At 41.5% G+C, this 21,606-nt stretch overlaps 1 protein-coding gene across 1 annotated transcript; it reads left to right on the top strand.

The window, feature by feature from the left end:
- The first annotated feature begins 2,575 nt into the window (after positions 1–2,575).
- Positions 2,576–20,638, top strand: LOC120567870 (nuclear receptor ROR-beta-like). Its single transcript, XM_039814962.1, has 10 exons — positions 2,576–3,031; positions 10,394–10,479; positions 10,651–10,792; positions 11,616–12,131; positions 13,851–13,972; positions 14,790–14,922; positions 15,446–15,553; positions 16,223–16,333; positions 17,894–18,006; positions 18,103–20,638. The coding sequence occupies exons 1-10, from the start codon at positions 3,025–3,027 to the stop codon at positions 18,262–18,264; spliced, it is 1,500 nt and encodes a 499-aa protein (XP_039670896.1). The 5' UTR covers positions 2,576–3,024; the 3' UTR covers positions 18,265–20,638.
- The last annotated feature ends 968 nt before the right edge of the window (positions 20,639–21,606 follow it).

Raw genomic sequence — 21,606 nt, 5'->3', positions numbered from 1 at the left:
TGCTGCAGCTTTGCTTGTTGTCACACAGTCTATGATGTAAATATCCGTCCATTTATGTATCATTTCTCGACCCCCCTTCATCTGCTTCCTCATCCTGTTATGCTGCTGCTGGCAACCTTCTAAAATCCTCCTCCAGCTCTAAGCTCATCTTCTTCTTCTTCCTCGCCTCTTCTTTCACCTCTTACTTTATTATCGGGCAACAAAATGTCTGCCAATATACGAGCCATGCCAAAGCCCTCCTTCCACTCCCTGCCTCTCCTTCCTCTGCTGTCTAACCAAGCTGCACAGCGGTTACGTAAGACCTAAGGTCAAAGTGTCACTGCCGTTGTCAAGGGAGACATAGAACAGAGGGGCTTTAGAGGAGATGTGCACGGGGTGAGAGAGAGGGGGGGGACTACAGACACAAACGGACGAGAGGAAAAGCTGTGCAGAAAAGGCTAGAAAAATAAGGATTTGAACATGTGTGCATACTACAAAAACACCAAGATGTCAGAATAGATTTCATGTGGGCTAGCATTATGTATGCAAAACAAAGATGAGGGAGAGGAAAGAGTGAGTGCCTGTGTATGTCTGTGTGTGTGTGTGTGTGTGTGTGTGTGTGTGTGTGTGTGTGTGTGTGTGTGTGTGTGTGTGTGTGTGTGTGTGTGTGTGTGTGTGTGTGTGTGTGTGTGTGTGTGTGTGTGTGTGTGTGTGTGTGTGTGTGTGTGTGTGTGTGTGTGTGAAACCGAAAACCGAAAGCTCTGTGCTCGGCCGCTCCACTAACCTAGTTTGAGTAATCTCTGCCTTCGTGCTTTTTCATAACACTGCTGCCAGAGGATTGCATCATAACACCTTCCATAAGACCCCACCACCACCACTACCACCCTCCCACCCACCCACCCACACCCCATAGTCACACACAATTGTGTATAAGCACACAATTACATCAGACTCCTTTTTTATCCATAGATTAAACAGGGAAGATGAGCTGCATAATTTGTAGGGGTGGGCAAAAAAATTATTTATGTATGTATCGTCATTTTTTACCAATGATTCACCTAAATATTTCTTGTTTATACAGTACCGACTACATCATATCTGTTTCCAGCAAAAGCAGGAAATGCAGAAAATCCATGTTATGTACTTCTTCTTTGTTTTTGTTAAAGAAGGAAAAGAAAATCGCAATACTCAATACTATCGAATCGCAATACTTCTAGAATCGCAATAAATGAAAATCGCAATACAAATTGAAACGGCAACCGTATCACTTTTTTTTTCAAGTACAAAATGTGCAAAGAAAGAGAGGATTCATACGAGCAAAAATGAACACATATGGGACTGACTAATTGTCAGTGGATAACATACTGAGAGACAAATAAATAGCAGTATTCCTGTGGTAGGTTTCTGCACATCCTGTACAGAAATGTAAACACGAAACAGGAACCAGACTGCCATGTATCAAACTTTGTGAGGTCACTAGGTGTAAACTCTGAAGCTAGTTCGCCGAGAATAAATTGAACACTGGTGAGCAATCATTGGGAGCGCAGCCAAGGATATTTTCCTAACGATACTCCTCACAGGGCCAAAGTTCATTTAAGTATAGGCAGACAATAGCTCAAATAAATATTTTACAGGTCCACAAAATGAGTCTCTGAGTCGCTGCAGCAACTCTGCATATATATATATATATATATATATATATATATATATATATATATATATGTATATACAATTTAAATTAATTTGTCTATATTCTTGTTTCTTTGGGAAAAGAGTGGTTTTCATAAATATTATAACTATTAAAGGTGGCGGTTAAATATACAGTCTCAACTGAGTGGCGTTGTGCAGTGAGAAAACACAGTCTTTGGAGAAATAGTGACAATTAGAGTGTTGGGGTGACAATTATTAGTATTATTTTTCTTAATTTTTTTTTCTTTATTTTGATGAATTGTTTGGTCTATATAAAATGTCCGAAAATAGTGAAAAATGCTAATCATAAGCCCAAGGTGAACCATTCAAAATACACATTTGTCTGACAAACAGGCAAACACTTAAAGAAACAATAGTTAACAATTGTGTAAGGCTACAAAAACCAGCTCTCTGGTAAACAGAGAGCTGGTTTGATAGCTTCTTCCTGGTTGTTTTCAACTTAAGCAACACCTAATAATTAGATCTCAATTATTTATAGGCAACATTCTACACTGTTACAGTGACTGGTGTAAATTAGCCTACATGACGTCAGGGAAGTGAAGGAAACAGCACACATTAACGTCCCTTTTGTTTATTTTAGGTCTATTTAGCAGGGACAATGCACACTAATAATACAATATAAAATGTAACGTGTGTCAGAATTAGCCAGGAGGCTATTTTACACATAGATATAATAATGTTCTATATCTATGATTTTACATCTGCTGTCCCTGGACAAACGTTTTATGAAGTTTTAAAGCAGAACTACTTGTAGGTCTAATTGCCTTCCTATTATTTGCTGGAAAGTGCTTATCTTTATTTCTCACCGCACCTCAGCACTTGTCAATCATTTGGCCACAGCCACCTTAAACTCGCTCCTCACTGCGCGCTCCCGCGAGAGCTGCGAGAGGAGCTGTCGGCAGTGAGATCATGGGAGAGTCCACGCTTGGTGAAAGTAGGTTAGCAGGGTAGACTGAGAGGAAAGCAGGCAGAGAGCAAAGGGGGGGTCCGATCACCGGTTGTCCACCGTTGGACTAGTCTGTCAAAAAAAAGTTGAGCCAAATCTATTCGCCAGTGCGCCGAGGCTGTAACGATGCGATTCAAAGCGACTTTCTTCACCCTTTCATTTCGCTCGGACTTGACCGAGCAATAGAGGAGAGGAGTTTTGGGTAGTTCTTCTTTTTTTTTTTTTTGCCGTTCTTTACCGCGAGCTGTCTGCAGCCGGGAAGAAGTTAATATTTACAGAGCCAGTTCGCTCTGGCCCCAGCGGTTTATTCTCCTCTATTCTGTCACCTACATTAACCACATGTAGCCGAGTGGTTTTACCGTCCAGCCAAGAGAAAAGAAAACATCACAATGAGAGGTACGTTGGTTTTTATTTCGCAATAAATCTGTGCACGTTAAGTTGAACTTGGTGAAGATCACAGTGTGCGTTTGTACGGGCTTGTACGGCACATGTGTGCGCACGGGGACTTGGTCTCAGTGCGCATTAATTCCTCATGACTGGATTATAGCTGCACAGCACAGAGCCCGAGGCTGCATGCTCCACACTTCATTTCGACATGCAGTGATAAACAGCTCGTGAGAATTTACTTAACCAGATCAATTCAGTTTTTTTTTTATAATCTCTTATGTCTCTGTATGGTAAAATCATTTCAATTGCACACATGCGTAATTTTGCTTTATTATTCATGGCAGTGCCAAATGTGTCTGTTTTAAAGAAATATTATTCATATATATATATATTACCTGGGGGAGTCCTTTTGTAAATTTTGCCAGGGGATCCATGTTAGAGTTATGCAATAAAAAAGGGAGGGGCATGAGAGGAGGTTTTTTTTTTAAACCAAAACTGCAATTATGTAATCATGATGTTACTCGACCTTATCCGGTTTCTGATAAGGTAATGAATAACTAATTTAAAAAAAGTTAACACTCTGCACACCTTCGCTTTAAAGAATAAGGCTTGGTGTGTATTGGTATACAGTAATTTCATTTTGTGATATTGTATATATAACATTTCTGAAAGTGCTTGCAAACCATTCTTTCGCAGCATTGACTTGACAAGGTAATTGTGAGTAGTGTGATGTTGTGATGTGATGGCTGTGCCAGCATGGCCGACTGTGTGAGTGCACAGGGGCAGAGGGATCTTGCTGTTCCACTGACCTAGTTATGTCACCCAACATTATACAGTGTGTACATGCGTGCACTGACAGTCGGCCTTCAATGTGTCGCTCCATGACACAGCCTGAGCTTGAACTTGGGGCAGCGGATCATTGTTAATAACAAGGAAGGTTGATACAGCCATCTGATTTTCTTTTCTTTTCTTTTTTTTTTATCTGTAACATCCAAATATTCGTTAATTGAAATAGCCCTATACTTATAAAACAATGAATAATAATATTAATACAAATTTCAAAAGAGGGCCACAAATATATTTGTTAGCAACACACAGGTGAACTACCGGAAAGACATTTCTTCCTGTGCACATATCACAAAAATGGTCATGCAGCAGTTTGTAGTTGCAAACAAACACAGTACAGATCATATTTTAAATCGTCCTTGTCTTAATGTTTACTCAATGTTTGGCTGTGTCCTTGTGTAACTATCTTGTCTCACCTTACAACCTTCTGTTGTGCAGGACAGGAGATTAACTCCTTTTTTTTTTTGGCAGGGGAGGAAAGAGATGTATTTTTTTTTTTCGGGGGGGGGGGAGGAGAAGAAGCAGAGCGGGGCCTCTGGTGGAGGGAGGTTCCATTTCTGGCAGGATGTCCAAATGTAAACAAACCATTGGCCTCCTAGCTCACTGCACCGTGGTTTCCTCACTGGAAAAGCATGTCAGCGTTTTTTAATCCCAGTTTGAACATGCATACACACATTTTCAATCACAATTCGTCCAAATTGTTGAGTCACTCCAACAGCTTTGGTATGCTTGACAGAGACCTGTTGTGATGTCTGCACCTCTGACACTTCCTGCGGTTCACTGTACTGGATGGCAGAGTGCACTTCTGCAGAATGTATTCCTATTTATTACATGAAGACATAGTGAAAAATCACAAGACACACGCCGGGTAGAAGAGGCCTATGGCATTCTCTGTTCTAATCCCCCTCTGTGGGCCTCAGCTTGGCCTCCACTGGTATTTGCATCTTTTAAAATAGAGCCCCTTGATTTGAATGCACTAGCAGCCAGACAGCCAGATTGTATATGCATTTTAAGTATGAGTGAAGACTCATCAGTTTTGTTTTACACTGTACTTCATTTATGTCCGTACTGCATTAATGTTGACACTGCACTTTATTTATGTTCACACTGCACTACAAAAGCATTTTTACAATCTTTTTAACCCAATCTTACTTTACTTCTACCTAACGTTTTAATTTCTTACTGTAGCTATGTTACTTTATACACTGATTGACTCGCTCTCTTCTTACTCTTATTTTACCTTGAATTTTGACTGTGAGCGACTGCAACTAAACAATTTCCCAGAGTGGATCAATAAAGTATTCTGATTCTGATTAAAAGTAATATTTCCGAGTAAAATCCAAATATTTTGTGAGAGCTGCATGTTAGAGAATGGGGCTCTGTGCTACAAAGTGTCAAGTGTAATCAGTAAGACAGATCATGGATTCAAGCAGAGGTTGTGAGCTTGTTATGTTTTCATCATCTGAGAATATATCTGCACTCCTCCGGTCCATCTGCGCATGCCTTGAGACTTTGTAAACACTTTGTGTTACTGAAATAGAGTCATCTGCCGTATGATTTCAAAAGATAAAGAGGCGACAAGGGCCGCGAAACCACAGTGGATTGTTGCTATATAGCTCTGAGCTGCACTGTAAGCTTACACCCAACTGTGAGGCATGACACAACAAGTGAGAGCTCGAGCACAAGGCCCCTCACCTCCTATTGAGTGAATCTTCTTATGCTGTCAGTCATTCTTCTGCCGATGTCATGAAAAAAATGAAAAGAACAACCGCTCCCATGAAGCCTTGCGTTAATCGGATGACCAAGGGCTAGTCTTTCATTGCCAGACCTTCCTCCACAGTACTGCGCAGGAGGGTCTGTCTAGTCCACACAGCAATCCGGGATGGGAGAAAAACATGCTCTGGTTTATTTGAATTTCTTTAAACCAATCCCAATCATCCTGGGTGGAGCTAAGCGCCAAGCAGAGCCTCTGCAAAATAGTCTCAGGAAGGAACTTGTCTTGGTGGAACATGTGTACGTTCAAAGGTTGTTTTAGTCGTACAACAGAAAACTCAGATTGGACAGATAGCCTGGCTAGACTGTATAGTCTAGTCTGGATTTACCCTGCAGAGATCTGAGGAGCAGTTAACCATAGTCCTCATAGATCGACCGGAGTTTAAAATTACAACGCAAAGAAAGCGCAGGGTAATGGACATCCAAAAACGGACATCCGAAAAGAGTGACATCCGGCGGAATTAACGGCAGAACGAAAGCGATCTCGGAAGTGGAACGTCGTGGATATAGACTACCCAAGGGCATATAGCGTTAGACTGCAGGTTATTGTGACTTGTGTAATAAGCAAACAGCCTGTACTTGCATTAAAACAGGTTGTACGATTATAAACAGAGAAGTGAGGTGTGTGTATGTGTGATAGGTGATGGTGAACATGTGGAGGGTCAAAATTCATTTTTTTTTTTCTTCCTCTGAGCTATATGGACACACCTCCTGCTGGAGCATTATTGGCTGTTTGTTTCACATTAGATACCAAGAAGTGAAGAGTCGGAAGCGAAACGTCTGTGATTTGTCTCTGCCTCTCTCTACCCCATCCAGAACCACTGAATTTGGCTTTTGTAGAGATAACACGGTTACACATTTGGGTGTACCTCACAAAGTAGCCGTCCTACTGCTCAAACACCGTTCTTTGTTTGCCACTTGCGTGACTTATCATTTATCGGATATCACGCTAGCATTTTGTAACTTAGTTCATGTGTTAGTTGGGTGAGAAATGTGAAGCGCTGCATGCAGCTTTTAGTCATCATAGCAAAAAGCAGGATTGGTATCGACCTTCTCGGAATGCATACTCTTTCTAGAGAGCTAAAGGTCAGATGCCTAAACGACTGTTGTTTTAGTGCATGTCAGCAATTACATTCAGGGTTAAAGGTGAATGTAGCTTTAACCTTAGTGTGGCCACTGCTGCTGTTGTGTCTCTATCAGCATTGTTAGACAGTTGAATCTTTCATATCTGTAAAGTAAGCTCACTATCAGGGCCAAACGGAATCTACGAACGCAGAATTTCCCGCAGATTAAAAAAATATACATAATTAAACTCAGAATGTTTTTGGGGCCTGCTCATTATCATTGAATGTTTATCTCAGAACAGCAACATTTTCTGTAGAGCTGAAACAATTTGATCAGTAGAGAGACAGAAAATGAGTCGCTTTTGAAGCAACAATGCAGAACATGCTCTTATTCTAGCTTCTCAAATGTGTATATCTGGTGGTTTTCTTTGTCTTATTTGACAGTAAACGGAATACTGCTGGGTTTTGGACAGTTGGTACAACGTTTAGGGCATTTTTCACTATTTTGTGAGGTTTTCTTTTACAGGAGGATTAATCAAGACAATAATGGATAAGAGTAATCAATTCATAAAATATAAATGAGAAAGAAACACACTCCCACTCCACTGATTAGTGTAACACAATATAGTTGTGCAAGCTACTGCTGACAATGACCCTGAAGAAGACTTATTTCGGTCGCAACGCGTTGGTTATTTTAAATACATATTGCCATGGAAAATATAGGCATTTTCATTTTGTCACAAACCCTACAGTGTGCCTTGGATTGTTTTGGAAGGAGACTTACATTTGAAAGCAGATTCTACCCATGCAATGAGCCATTCACAAGATGGAATAAGCCCAGTACACCTGAAGTATCCAAAGAGCACCTGTATGTGATCACTACAAAGACCCAGCAGCGCTTCTTCTCCATTGTCTTCACAATAATAAAATAATTGTGAGCTGCAGCCCTATTTATTTTTTCCTCTATTGGTTCAGCGCTACAGGTCTTCAAGACGTCCCTGTTAATTTCCTGTACTTATTCTTTGTATGTAGGTAATTGGTTTAACTGGATAGTAATCTTTCATTTACATGGCTTGGGCCTGGATATCTGCAGACTGTCAGAGAAGAGGAGTGAGAAAGCATGGATGTGTGGTTGTAGCAATAGTGGTGGGCGGCTGGGCATCTGTGTAACTCTGGCTCTCAGCGCAGGACAAGAATAGATTGGGTTGAAGCAGAGGCTCAATGTCAAAGACGGGGGAGTGGGGTGAATAGCTGACATTCAAGTTCAGAGTTTGTCTGCCTTGAGTGGACTGTTGCTAGGTATGGTATAGGCTATTACGGTCAAATCAAACATGGTTTATCATTAACAGAACAGTGGAGTGTTTGATTCTTCCATAGAAATCAGTTCATGCGGAAATAGTCTTATGGTAAATCAGTGAATATTTCTGTTGGGTGTTAACCAAACTGGTTTAGTTCGGTTTGTCTTGGCTTATTACCATTGCCTTGCTTGGTTAATTGTGTTGTTATGTAACATGGCCAGTTGTGCGATTTAATCAAGGAGTCTTCAGGGACATTTTTTGAAGAAGGAAATCTGAGCAATGTTCAGCTCCACCTTAAAACTGGTTTGCGGAAAGTCAGGATTATGCATGGGTCCCTCCTCCCTCTCCCTCTCCCCCTGCAGTGGGAAAGTGTGTCAGTAGGACAGTATGTGCACATGGGCTGACAGGCTACAGCGCCTGAGTGACGGAACACTCAGCCAATACCAAGTAGGCTGCGAACGCCGCTCAGCCAGCAGGAAAGAGAGAGTCTGGGGGGCAATGTTGCTAGACTGAGCCTACTGAATGAGTGTTGTGAGGAATGCTCACAGACCAGTTATATAATCATGAGACGAGGGTGGGGTGGAGGGAACCTGAGAGGAAATTTTTTCCATTGCACGCCTGCAGCTGCCCTGATCAGTTTGAGTAGTTTCGTCAACAGTTTTAGAGAAGAGACAGCCGACTGTGTTATTACAGTAAAGGGGAATACACTGAGGGTATGATATAGGTTGTGTTTTCCAGTACCTAAAGAGTGCAACAGTTCTGCCTCAATCACATAAACAAAAGTGGTTTCCCATACATCCTCAAGTTGTACAAATGACATTTTGTAAATCAGTCTGACATTGTACACAGCAGGGCTGAGCAACAGCTATCTTTTTTAGCTGCTGTTGTTTTCTTTCTCGGTTGAAAAAGAAGGAGTCTGTGTGTATGTGTCATGTGCGCAAGTGTCATGTGACTCCCTATCTGTTTGTGTGCTCTGTTCCCTCATGGGGGCCACATGAAGGGTGCAGACAAACAGTTCATGCCAAGTGATCTTCTCTTGTACTGCATGTGCTTTTCAAGGGACAGTTTGTCTGCAGGGCTGCTGCCATCAATAGACAAAGGAATTCAAATATACGCAACTTCAGTGATGCTACATTGTCGCTCACTCACTGACTGGACCCATTACAAGGTGTTTTTGTTATTTGTCTTTGATTATTACACGCTGGTGCAAAGTACAGGATTTGTCTCTGTTCCAGTTTCTAAAAATGTGTTCATAAATTCCTAATAATGATGATGAAAAATCATTAATAACACGTTTTACAAAACAACGTGAAATACAGCAAAGTTCAGAAGAAAAAAATAGGTTATGTTAAAGGCATCCACACATGATTTTTGCTCGCATAGGATTTCCCCCCCACCCCGCCAATGAGGCGTGTTTTAACCAGAAGGACTACAGACTGTACTCGGACTCAAAGGGGACATGAAATGTATCTATATATCTAAACCTTCTAACATTGTCTGTAAAATCTTATAAAACAAAATCTGCAACTCAAGGGCTCCCAGCGAAGGGAGGCAAAGATAGATGTAACAACATAATAACCAAATGAAATAGAAATTGTAAAAAAAAAAAAAAAAGCCTTGCAGATGCATTTGTATCAACTGGAGGCAGAGAGATGGCCTTCTCACATATCTCAGAGTACATAGAGTGACAGCTATCTAACTGTGACAAGATAGCATGGGCGACTTTTTTAAGGTCTACAGAAGATACGAAGGAAAACGATATGATATGAATGATAGCACAACATTAATGACCAGGAAAAGAGAGTCGAAAACCGTGTCTTAAATACTGCTGGCTTGTTTTATAGTGATGGAGAAACTGCCAAGAGTTAAAGGATCTACCATTTTAATAAAAGCATTAAGCAGGAAGAAGTTCTGTTACAATAAGCACTTCAAAAGAGGATTAAACACAGGATCATTGTTGTGATCATGTTTCCGCCATCTTGTCAGATTTAAAAGAGACTAACTGTACAGCTGTATCATTAGCATACCATTGGAAATTGATATGTTTTGTGACAATATGCCCAAAGGGCTACAAATAAATGGAGAGTATTAAGAGACACATAAGTGACTACTAGGTAACACCCATAGACTGTTAATATGAATGGCGCTCATATGTCAAATACGGGCTTCTGTGAAAGTGTGTGTTATGTCTGAGTGAGTGTATCAAGTATCATGTTAATGTTTAGATATACCTGTTTTTGGCAGCGGTCCACAGTATGACTCAATTGTGTCAAACAAGCAGAAGATGTAACCGCTGCACTTCGCTAAGCAGATGCTGACTGATGGTCTAAACTTTAGTCCACTTTGTATGTAGATCTGACCTCTCGACAATGTTGTTTTTTCTCCTGCAGCTCAGATCGAGGTCATCCCCTGTAAGATCTGTGGGGACAAGTCCTCAGGAATCCACTATGGAGTCATCACCTGTGAAGGCTGCAAGGTGAGGAGGAAACCAGGCTACCAAACTTTACTTCAACCAAACAGTTTGATCTCAAATGTGCGTGTCATTTACAGTGTATCTACGTGTGTGTGTGTGTGTGTATGCGTGCGTGCGTGCGTGTGTGTGTGTGTGTGTGTGTGTGTGTGCGCGTGCGTGTGTGTGTGTGTTTAGGGTTTCTTCCGTCGCAGCCAGCAGAACAACGCCATGTACTCTTGTTCCCGCCAGAGGAACTGCCTGATCGACCGAACTAACCGTAACCGCTGCCAGCACTGCCGCCTACAAAAGTGTCTGGCTTTGGGCATGAGCAGAGATGGTACACACACACACACACACAAAGAACGCATTGTATTCTCTTTACACACTTCCTTTAACCATGACATTCAGCAGTAAACCTTTACCACAGCTGAGTTTTGTTCACCTTTCTCTTACACATGGGACGTTTAGTAGATGTGTGTCTCCAGCGAATCCCAGTATGTGTGTTCCTTTTTCATTTTAAAGCTGATACCAGGAGCAGTTGAAGCGCTTAGCGCTAACGTTTCACATTAGCCGTCGCAGGAGGGCTCGCCACTTGTTGCCCTGTTTTTTAGTTTGTCGAGAGAAAACAAAAAACAGTATACAGACTGAGGAGGCGATGGACATGGTCATGCAAACTGTATATAAGGACTGGAACATACAGTACTTATAGATAAGGTGGCGTGGCACACAAAGAAGATAATTTTTCAATTTGGTTGAGGTGACATGTAGAAACCAGATGTGAAATTCATTAGGTTTGTGGCCGGGTTGGTTCAGTGGGTAGAGCAGGTGCACAGTGACACCTGTGACGATTTCCTGCATGTCTTCCCCCTCTGTCTCCCTTTTCTCACCTAGCTGTCATGTCAAAATTAAAGGTGGAAAAGCCCAAAAAATAATCTTTAAAAAAGAAGAAGAAATCCATTAGGTTTGGCCACAACAAACTTGCAAAGTCTTTGCACTAAAGTAAAAAATATGAATACAATATGTTATATATATCTTATTTAAATCTATATATACAGTATATACATTCATTTTAGCCCTACACTAAGTATTTACAGTGTAAGGTGTCTATGAATTATTTTTGTTTGTCTGTTTGTCCACTTTAATGTATTTTCTCTCTGCAGCGGTTAAGTTTGGTCGTATGTCCAAGAAGCAGCGTGACAGCCTCTACGCTGAAGTGCAAAAACACCAGAAGTCCCAGGAGTGTGTGAGTTCTGCAGGCGGGGGCCCCACTGCTCTGTCTTTACCCAAGAAGGACGGTGTCTGTGGCGGGGAGGATGGCGAAGAGGCTCTGAGCCGGTCCTACAGCAGCGGGGGCTCCACCCTGAGCGACCTGGATGACATCGCAGCGCTGCCTGACCTGTTTGACCTGCCGCTGACTCCCGAGGAGGCCAGCAAGTACTGCAGCCTGGAGGTGGTCGGCAGCGGAGCCAGCACTGGGAACACCTCCAACTCATCGTCCTCTTCTTCCTCCCCCTCATCCCTGTCCAATCAGAATTCCCCTCGGCAGACTATGCTGGACGGGGCAGACAGCAACGGGATCCAGCTCCTGCATACACACTCTCACACGCACCCGCTGCTGGGAGACACACGTGCACTGCTGGACCATCTGCCTGATGACTGCTCAATAACAGACCTTGGTGAGTACTGATCATGATAAATAACATTTGATTTCTTCTTTTATTCAATCATTACCTACAGAAACACATGATGTATAAGAAGACCTTAAAACCTCAAATGTTGGTTGGAAAAATTAAATGGATTAAATGAAGAGAGAATCACGGGATATTATAAGAGAGACAGGCATTTATCTGTGAGGTCCCCTTTTTATATTTTTGGTTCAATTACTTTTTCATGTAATTTCCCGCTGCATGTACCTAATGCAAACTCAACACTTCTTCCAACTGTTTGACATTAAATCACTCACTGAACAGCAGTTCAGGCAGCATTTTTCATTTCCTTGTGACACATTTGCCATAGGCGCTGACTTTCAATAACAGCAATTTACAGTAAGATGGCAAGGCAAAGCAAAATCTATTATAGTTCATATTTCAATGAGTAATAACGATTTTTCTGGTACAAATTAGTATGACATGAGTGTGTACTGTACTATTGGATATGAAGTTTCAAGAAATGAATACAGTAGCTGTTGTTTTGAACAACTGAACCCTGGCCATTGTCTGCTTTTATCGTAGAATATACAGTAAATTATAAATTAAACTCAATGAAATAAAGGCAAATCTAATTTGTAAATAAAGATTGATTCAATGAAAACAAACAAAGATGAAGCACAAGGACATATCTCATAAATATGTTATGCAACAAACCAGAATGATACATGGCAGATGGAAAACAGGACAAGGACAAGATTGAATGGGCAAAACAAGCAGGAAACACGAAACATGAAAGAGGCATGGGTCATACAGCAGCATAAGCTCAAACACAGGGACAGATAAAGAGATGGTGGTGTAGGGGTATTTATAGAGGTAAGGAAGCAAAGGCATTTTTTTAAAGAGGTGTCTCTGGAGGCCTTGAAGAAGAATACATTTGTATTTCATTTGACATCATTATGGTTGCTGGCAATAACAAACTGCAAGCAGGCTTTGAATAGGGCTCTGGGGACTTTTAAAGGAAGCAGCGAGTAAATATTGTGACTGGTGGGTATTATAAGTGAAGGAGGTGGAAAAGATCCTAACAGAAATAAATAAAAGAAGTAGATGAGCCGTTAGCACTTAATCTTGTCAGGGAGGGGGGCAGCAATCAGTGGCAAACTTTACCGGCAGAGTGCTGCAAAGCATCTAGTCATTCAGGGTCACACTGCCATGATCTGTGGATATGTAAATAATGCCACTTACACTCCAACCTGCTGCCACTACAAACAACACTGATGCTTATGTATGTTTCTCAGCAGGCCAAACCCCCCCCCCCCCCATGCCCTATACCCCCAGTCCCACGCCTTCGCCGCGAAATGTGCAACTGTACATTTATGTTATGTTGTATTGTGTTATGTTATGTTATGTTATGTTATGTGCAGCAGTGCAAATGTACTGTTGTGTGCTTATGTGCTGAGGTGTTTTTTCCTGTTCCCACACTGTTCTTATCTTTATGAGGATAGTCTGAGAGCCGCTTTTTTGTTTCCCTCTCCTCTCCTCATGTCATGCTGTATCTGTTGCGAGAGTTAGGAGAGAGTTGAGATGGCGCCGCATATGGCGACTCGGTGTGTTTGTGCATGTTGCTTTAATGCTTTGTGACTTGCACCTACGATACCACGACACATCCCTTGTGTGTGTAAACATACTTGGCAATAAAGCTTTTCTGATTCTGATTCTGATTCTGATGCTGTTTCTGTCTTTTCACAGAGCGCATCACTCAGGGTATTGTTAAGTCTCACTTGGAGACGTGTCAGTACAGCAGTGAAGACATGAAGAGATTCACCTGGGTACAATACGCACCTGAAGAAACGCGTGCTTATCAAAGCAAGGTACATGATGTGCACTTTAAACCCCCTGTGTGTGTGTGTGTGTGTGTGTGTGTGTGTGTGTGTGCGCGCGGTGTGTGTGTGTGTAAAGTCCGCTGCTGTCACATGTATTTATAGCAATGTATCAGAATAACAGCTCAGTGTCATTCGCTGTTTATCAGCGTTTAAAGCAATGGTGTGCGACTATTTTGTATTAATGAACGTCCGACCGTTACATTCAAGCCATCGCCAAATGAGTTGAAACAAAGCTAATTAAGCCTGTCAGCTCCACAAAACTCTCTCTGTATTTCTCAGTATGGCTATGTTTACAAAACGGTGCAGTCCGGCGACATTCGCGCGGAGCAGCTCGAGCGATGCGTTTTTACGTCACCGCTGAGAAAGGACAACAGCAGCGTTCAGCTTTGGAGACGACGAGGACATACAAATTAAAAGATATTTACCTCTTCTGAAGAGTACATGTTTTTTTTAATCCGCTGTGACCTCCTTGATAGGATGGGTTAAGCACTACTAGCAACTGCGTGGGGGCAGGGGAGTGGGGGTGGTGCGCGTGCCAGTGTTGTTGTCATTACTTAGAAGTCCTCACGGGGGCGACAGAAAGTACACACTACTATAGCTTTAAATACGATATCAATCAAAAGAAAACTAACTTAATTGGCTTGCTTTGCCAGTACATTGTTTTTCTGTGTGTAGGCAAATCGTAACTGTAATTTTCACACAAAAAACAAACAGCACAGGTACTGAATATGATGATGAACCAACTTCCATGCTGAAGTGATGTCAATTGACTTGCAACACTCTTTATTTGTGTCACTTTTTCCAGTCAGCTGAGTGGATGTGGCAACAGTGTGCACACCACATCACTAATGCCATCCAATGTGTGGTGGAGTTTGCCAAACGCATTGCTGGCTTCATGGACCTGTGCCAGAACGATCAGATTATATTGCTGAAAGCCGGTCAGTGTCTAAATATAGCTCACATCTCAAATACTTAATTGACAGAGTTCATTCTTGCAAGGTAAATAAAGTCTGAAACTTGCTAACTTTTGTTCCTTCCTGTTTTTTTTGTCTCCAACTTTCTACCTTTGCCATTTTTGCCCTTCATTTATTTGTTGTAATAAATTACACATATGTGGTTCAAACACTGGGGGAAAAAACAAATGACTTACTATATATCTTACTCATCTAACTTGCATATAATTGTATACATTGGACAATGCATTTACTCTATGTAAATCTTTTGAACTTTAAAAAAAACAAAAAAACTTTGCGGATATCCATGTTATCCTGTTGATTTTTAAACGGCTCAAAAATATCATTATATATGCTGTGCTCCAATCTGGGTCAGTTTTATTTACATTTTGTTGTGCTGTTTTGTGCATGTTGGAGCATCTTTGGCCCTCTCTGTCCCTCCCTTTCCCCTTCCTCTTCTTTCTCCATCCCTCTGTGTCTTTGCCGCTATCTGTGGCTACCCTTCCAGGCTGTCTGGAGGTCCTGCTGATACGTCTGTGCCGAGCTTTCAACGTCAACAACAGCACTATTTTCTTTAATGGGAAGTTTGCCCCGGCTCAGTTCTTCAAAGCACTTGGTGAGTATCAGATGTAGTTGTGTAAGCTCTAAAGCATTCAGATATTTGACAGGGTGACACATGAAAGCCTCTTACGTTTAAGTTAGAAAGTCTTTTTCACACACACTGTGCTATAATCACCATGAATGCCTAGGAAAAAAACCTCTGCTCCTAAAGAGATACCTCTGCATTGACTGATAGAAGTAATTCTTTTTTTTTTTTTTAATGACCTGACTGGTAATTTGTTGATAAGATGACTCTATAAGACAGTAATATCAGCTTCAATCTTGTCAATAGCAGTTCCTTAAGGCCAGAACTGGTTTTAAAGAGACATCATTGAAAGCCTCCAGCTGGATGTTGGTTTTGAATTTCTGCAGCACTGTCTTGCCTCTTTAGTACCACCAGAACTGTTTTATTACCAATGCAGTCTAATGGGAAAACAACAAACACCATTAAACGCACCAGTAAACGGTGTGATAAACTCATTTAAGGGAAAATTACGCAAATTGTGTCATTTAAAAAAAGATATATTATGTCAGTATATACAGCAGTTTCTCTGTGAGGAAAATAAATGTATTCCTCATCATCCCAGGTATCTCCTGGGTCTGTTAATTCAATTCGGCAGCACTAATACATTCTTCAAGCTATTATTGTTGTCAATTAATGCATTGATTTCCTGTGTTTATGCAGGTTGTGATGACCTGGTCAGTGCAGTGTTTGATCTGGGGAAAGGATTCTGCCGTCTACAGCTGTCTGACGAAGAGATGGCTCTGTTTAGCGCTGCCGTTCTTCTTTCTCCTGGTGATTAATTATTTTCCTTTATCTCTGTTCATGAAGAAGCGCACATTAAACTGCAATATCGTAGTAGTCCATGCAATGTTGTTCTGTACTCGGTTAAGAAGACCACACTGGTATTCAAAGCCACACAACATGTTTTTTGTTGTAGATGTGTCACACGTGTAGATTTTCAATTTGTTATTGCGGATTATTTCACTAACTTGTGAAGGGTTTTCATTAGAACTGGTCATTATTCCCCATGTGTCTAACTTCTGACTTTAGAAAGCAAAGAAAGGACTTAGTACATAATGACATCTCATTAAACAATGCTGGACATCTTTAAAAGCTGAAGCCTGCCAATCCTTTCATCCTGTGAAGCCAAACATGAACTCACAGAACTTAAAGCCTCTTAACACCCACACAGGTGTTTTCAGTTATTCTGGCTGATTAGATTATTTTCAGGTTGAAGGTGGGAACTTTTTAGGTCACAAATTCCCTAACAACAACACTAAGGGCTCTATCTTGCACCCGGCGCAGCGCAAAGCCCGACGCAAATGTCTTTGCTAGTTTTGGACCGACGCAGTTGTCAATTTCCCGTCAAGCGCCCGCGTCGTTTATATAGCACCTGCACCCATCTGTGGACCATGGGCGTGCTGGTCTTATAGGGAGGTGTGTTCAAGTGAATTCTTGGCGTATTGCTATCTTGAGGCAGCGGGAAGTCATCGTCGCCAGCAGTGACCAACAAAAACCTGGTCTAAAGTCAATAGCGTAGCATTTCATTGTTATTTTAACAGAATATTAGTCAAATGCGCTTAGGCTTATGCACAGCGGGCGCACACTATGCTTGTTACACACACACACACACACACGGGAGCGCAGCAGCACACAAACATGCAAAGATTACAAATAAAAATATTACGGTGCAAATCCGCCATCATAAAAGCAATGTACCAAGGTACAAACGCGCCTGGCTTTTAAAGGGAATGGGAGATGACGCTCTGATTGGTTTATTGCATGTTACGCCCAAAACACACCTATGAATTAATGAAGACACTAAGTACAACCCTTTTGAACCCAGCGCACGGACCCTTTTTTCCGCCGTCACACTAGCAAAAGTGAATTTGGACACACCCTAAACGCACCCGCGCCATGCGCTTCACGCCCTGCGCTTAGATCGTTAAAATAGGGACTCAGGAGGATGACAATCTCTCCGTCTAACCAGACCCACACAGTCCTGGAACAGATCAAATCAGCCACGTTAACTATAAACACCTGTGTGGGTGTCCAGGGCCTTTAATTGTACATTATAGTGGGGATCCTAAAGTTTCTAAACATATCAAATATGTCAGGCTGAATTTTGGGAAATGTGTTAAAACGATGTGCAAGACTTCTCATGTATTTCCATTTGATTGAATGGTGCAGCCATTAAAGACAGTCTTGGATTTGAATATTTCACTCAGTGTACACGTCATACTCGTCAATCAGGAGCTGACGTGGAATATATACTGTCGGACAATGTGGATTGAAGCTACTTAAGGAGAAGCAAAACTGTAGGTTCATGTGTTTGTATTTTCTTTCCCGTAGATCGACCCTGGCTAACAGAAGGCCAGAAGGTTCAGAAGCTCCAGGAGAAAGTCTACCTGGCTCTGCAGCACAGTCTACACAAGAGTGGTGCTTCAGATGAGAAACTGGACAAGGTGAAGCAGTCCCAGCTCTTCCTAAACACATGCAAATGTACACACATAAAGACACACATCCATGAATTAACCTTTGTGTGTCTTCTGTCCCCACAGATGGTGTCCAAGCTGCCCACAATGAAGTCTATCTGTAACCTCCACGTTGATAAACTCGAGTTTTTCCGTTTGGTCCACCCAGATACCGCCTACAGTTTCCCACCACTGTACCGGGAAGTGTTTGGCAGCGAGATGTCTCTGCCGGACTCCACCAACAGCTAGACAGACAGACAGACCGACAGACAAAAAAAAGAGAGATGAACAGAGTATATTAAGAAGTAGGGAAGCAAAAAAGGAGAGACAGAGAAGGATAGAGATGTTGAAGCTCAACAACCAGCAGTTACGAGACAATCCAGAACTTTAAATACTCCGTCTCCAATGATCCCAAAGTAGTCCTCCACTTTCCCAGCAGGCAAAGCACCTTACACTACAGACCACACATGGTCATGGTCCTCTGCATATTGTAGCATTAACACCAAGCGGATGGGCATCCTAATAATAACAGCCCACTAGCCATGAGACAGCTCCAAGCTTTAACACTTGTTTAACATCAGATCCACTGAGGATCGCCCAACCAGTTATGAATGTACCTCACCAATAAGCACCAGTGCACAAGCCAGAACCCAACAACAGTGAATGTACAACACTGCCACTCTGAGACAGAGTTTTACATAGTATTAGTATTAGAATGAAGTTGTATCAATCCACAGGTCTCACTATTAATACAGCTCTCAGTCAATATTTCTTTCTATATTAGGCTAATACATCTCAGTTTGGTACACACGCGTATTCATACAGACAATATCCTTGTACTGACCATCAATTAGGGACCAAGAGTCATTTTCTCTGATATAAAAAAAGAAACACACAGATATGATATGACTCACGGCTTAATCAGCTGAGAACCAGCTTCCCACACATTTAGACGGTGTTCGGTGCTGCCTTTTTGTAAACTCTTGTAATGCAATGAAAAACCTCAGTCCCACGCACCCCTTTCCTTGTAAATGCCACTTAGAGACAGGACAAGATGAAATTATCTTTAATTTATATACACATTTATAAACAAATATTTTAAATAAAAATGTAAATAGATGACTATATGAGCATACGGAGAGAGTTAGAATGTGTGAGTTCAGTTAAGAGAGAAGGGGAGAGAAAAGGTGCATCGTAAGAGATAGAGGAAAAGATGAATATTTCAGGAAAACTAATATTTGGACTCAAATCGTTTTCTGGACTACTTCCTCTCTTTTGACAGTACTCTCAGGTTTCCATGGCAACGGCCCCCTCTTGCCCTGATGGCAAATCCAGCTGGGTTATAGGCGCGGTCATGACGCAAGCGACGGGGGTGGACACCTGTTGGTGTTGCAGATGCGACACGAAAAAAAACATTGCCTTGGTCTTGCATTTAAACCGAGAGATTTCCGTCTGCGCTGTTGCTGCTGACACCCTCGGCTAAAATGACAAGAGGACAAACAAGGACACTAAGAAAAAGTCAAAAGCGAGGCAAAAGAGGACTTCATGAACGGTATAATAAAATACACAGGGTTTCCCTACCTGTTTCTAACCAGCAGTCAGTACAGTATGTGTAGTATAATTGTCTTTCACTCATAATTGTTTCAGTTGGTTACAGGCCGGAACGACGATGATCCATAATATGTATCGTAATCCCTCCATGCTGGTTGGAACAACTGTATTATTTTGTACATTTGCTGTTCCTATCTCCTTTAGTCCCAAATCCAAGCACTTGTACTTTCCTCTTCCTCACTGGACACTAGTCTAAGGCCAGACAGAGCTACCAGCTGCCCCCCTGAGTTGGGCCTCAAATGCCAGTAAGACTTTTCAGTCAATCTGCTTTATTATTTTTGTTTTTTTATTCAATATCTGTCACACAAGGTCACCCATAACTGTTTACATTTTTCATGTACGTAAATCACACGCTCTCTGAAGGTTGTTATCACATTGAGATGATGATGATGATAATGTCTTACTCGGGGTGCTGTGAAGTTCTTGAGCAGAGTCTGAGTACCTGCCTCTCAGGGAGCTAGCTGTGGTCTCTTGTCCCTTTTATTACCAGTGTCATCTTTTAGCCCCGTGCTCCTCGCACCTTTGCACCTAATATGAGACCCTTAACCATAATCACTGTGGACGTAAGTTCTATTTTTGTGAATGTTACACTAAGTGTCAAAACCCTTCCTGTTTGTCCTAATATCGTGACATCAAATTTACAAAACATAGGAATAAAAAAAACAAACAACAACAACGAATAAATCAGTTAGTTAAATATGAATTCGTTATAAGGGTTTAATGTTTCTTTTTGCTGTGATTTTCATTTGTCTTTTATCCACCTTTTTCTTTATGTGTCTCCACTTTTGTGTTGAAAAGTCAGTAATCTATTTTTTTTATTGAAAAAAGATTAGGTAAAAACAAAAAAGAATAGTTTGTCTCCCTTCTCTTTCCCTGTTTGACAAAATGTACAAGAGGTATATTAATAGTCCAAAAGTAACTGAGTTACACAGCTCGATATATATTGTTGTCCAATGGGATACATTATATGTGGTTTTAAGAATGTAATAAATGGTTTCTTTTTCTTTTGAAATGTTTGATTGAGTCTTATTTGAACATGAATTTGGCTTTCATGTTGATATGCATGTATGATGGGTCTTTGCATATTGTTGACTGATCAGACGTCTAATCAGTCTCTAAAATCACTGATCTGATATTATAATCTTGCTTCTGCAAATGGCTACAACCACTGAATTTCAAGTTTTGAATCACAGACTAGCATTTGTGTTGTGTGCATGATGTATTCCTTCCATGTCAACAAGTGCAACTAGAAGTCTATTAATCACACGACAAAAAAATTATCAGCAACAATTCTGATAAACAATTAATCATTAAAGTAACATATCAATCAAAAAGTCTAACCATGTTGTGGTTGCAGATTCTTCAATATGAGGATTTGCTGTTTTTCTCCGTTATATATCATAAATGAAATATTATTGTCGAACATTTAAAGTTGGATGTAAAAGTTCAAGTCTACCTTGAAAGCAGTAGTTTGACAAAACTACCGCATCCGCGCTCTCGGCGTCTCTGAACCGTTATTGAAGCCGGGCAGTGACTGTAACTGAACTTTCTATATACTATATGTTTGGGGTCACTTAGAAATTTCCATTCCACTCCATTAGATCAGTTTTTTTTTAACCAGGGCAGCAGTTCCCAGCTGGTCGTGCCTGGAACACCTCCCTAGGGAGGCGCCCAGGGGGCATCCTTACCAGATGCCCGAACCACCTCAACTGGCTCCTTTCGACGCAAAGGAGCAGCGGCTCTACTCCGAGCTCCTCACGGATGACTGAGCTTCTCACCCTATCTCTAAGGGAGACGCCAGCCACCCTCCTGAGGAAACCCATTTCGGCCGCTTGTACCCTGGATCTCGTTCTTTCGGTCATGACCCAGCCTTCATGACCATAGGTGAGGGTAGGAACGAAAACTGACCGGTAGATCGAGAGCTTTGCCTTCTGGCTCAGCTCTCTTTTCGTCACAACGGTGCGATAAATTGAATTTAAT

This window comes from Perca fluviatilis, chromosome 11 (assembly GCF_010015445.1).
Source record: "Perca fluviatilis chromosome 11, GENO_Pfluv_1.0, whole genome shotgun sequence".
NCBI lineage: Eukaryota > Metazoa > Chordata > Actinopteri > Perciformes > Percidae > Perca > Perca fluviatilis.
Note: the sequence above shows the minus strand (reverse complement) of the source record. Positions and strands in the feature narration are given on the sequence as shown.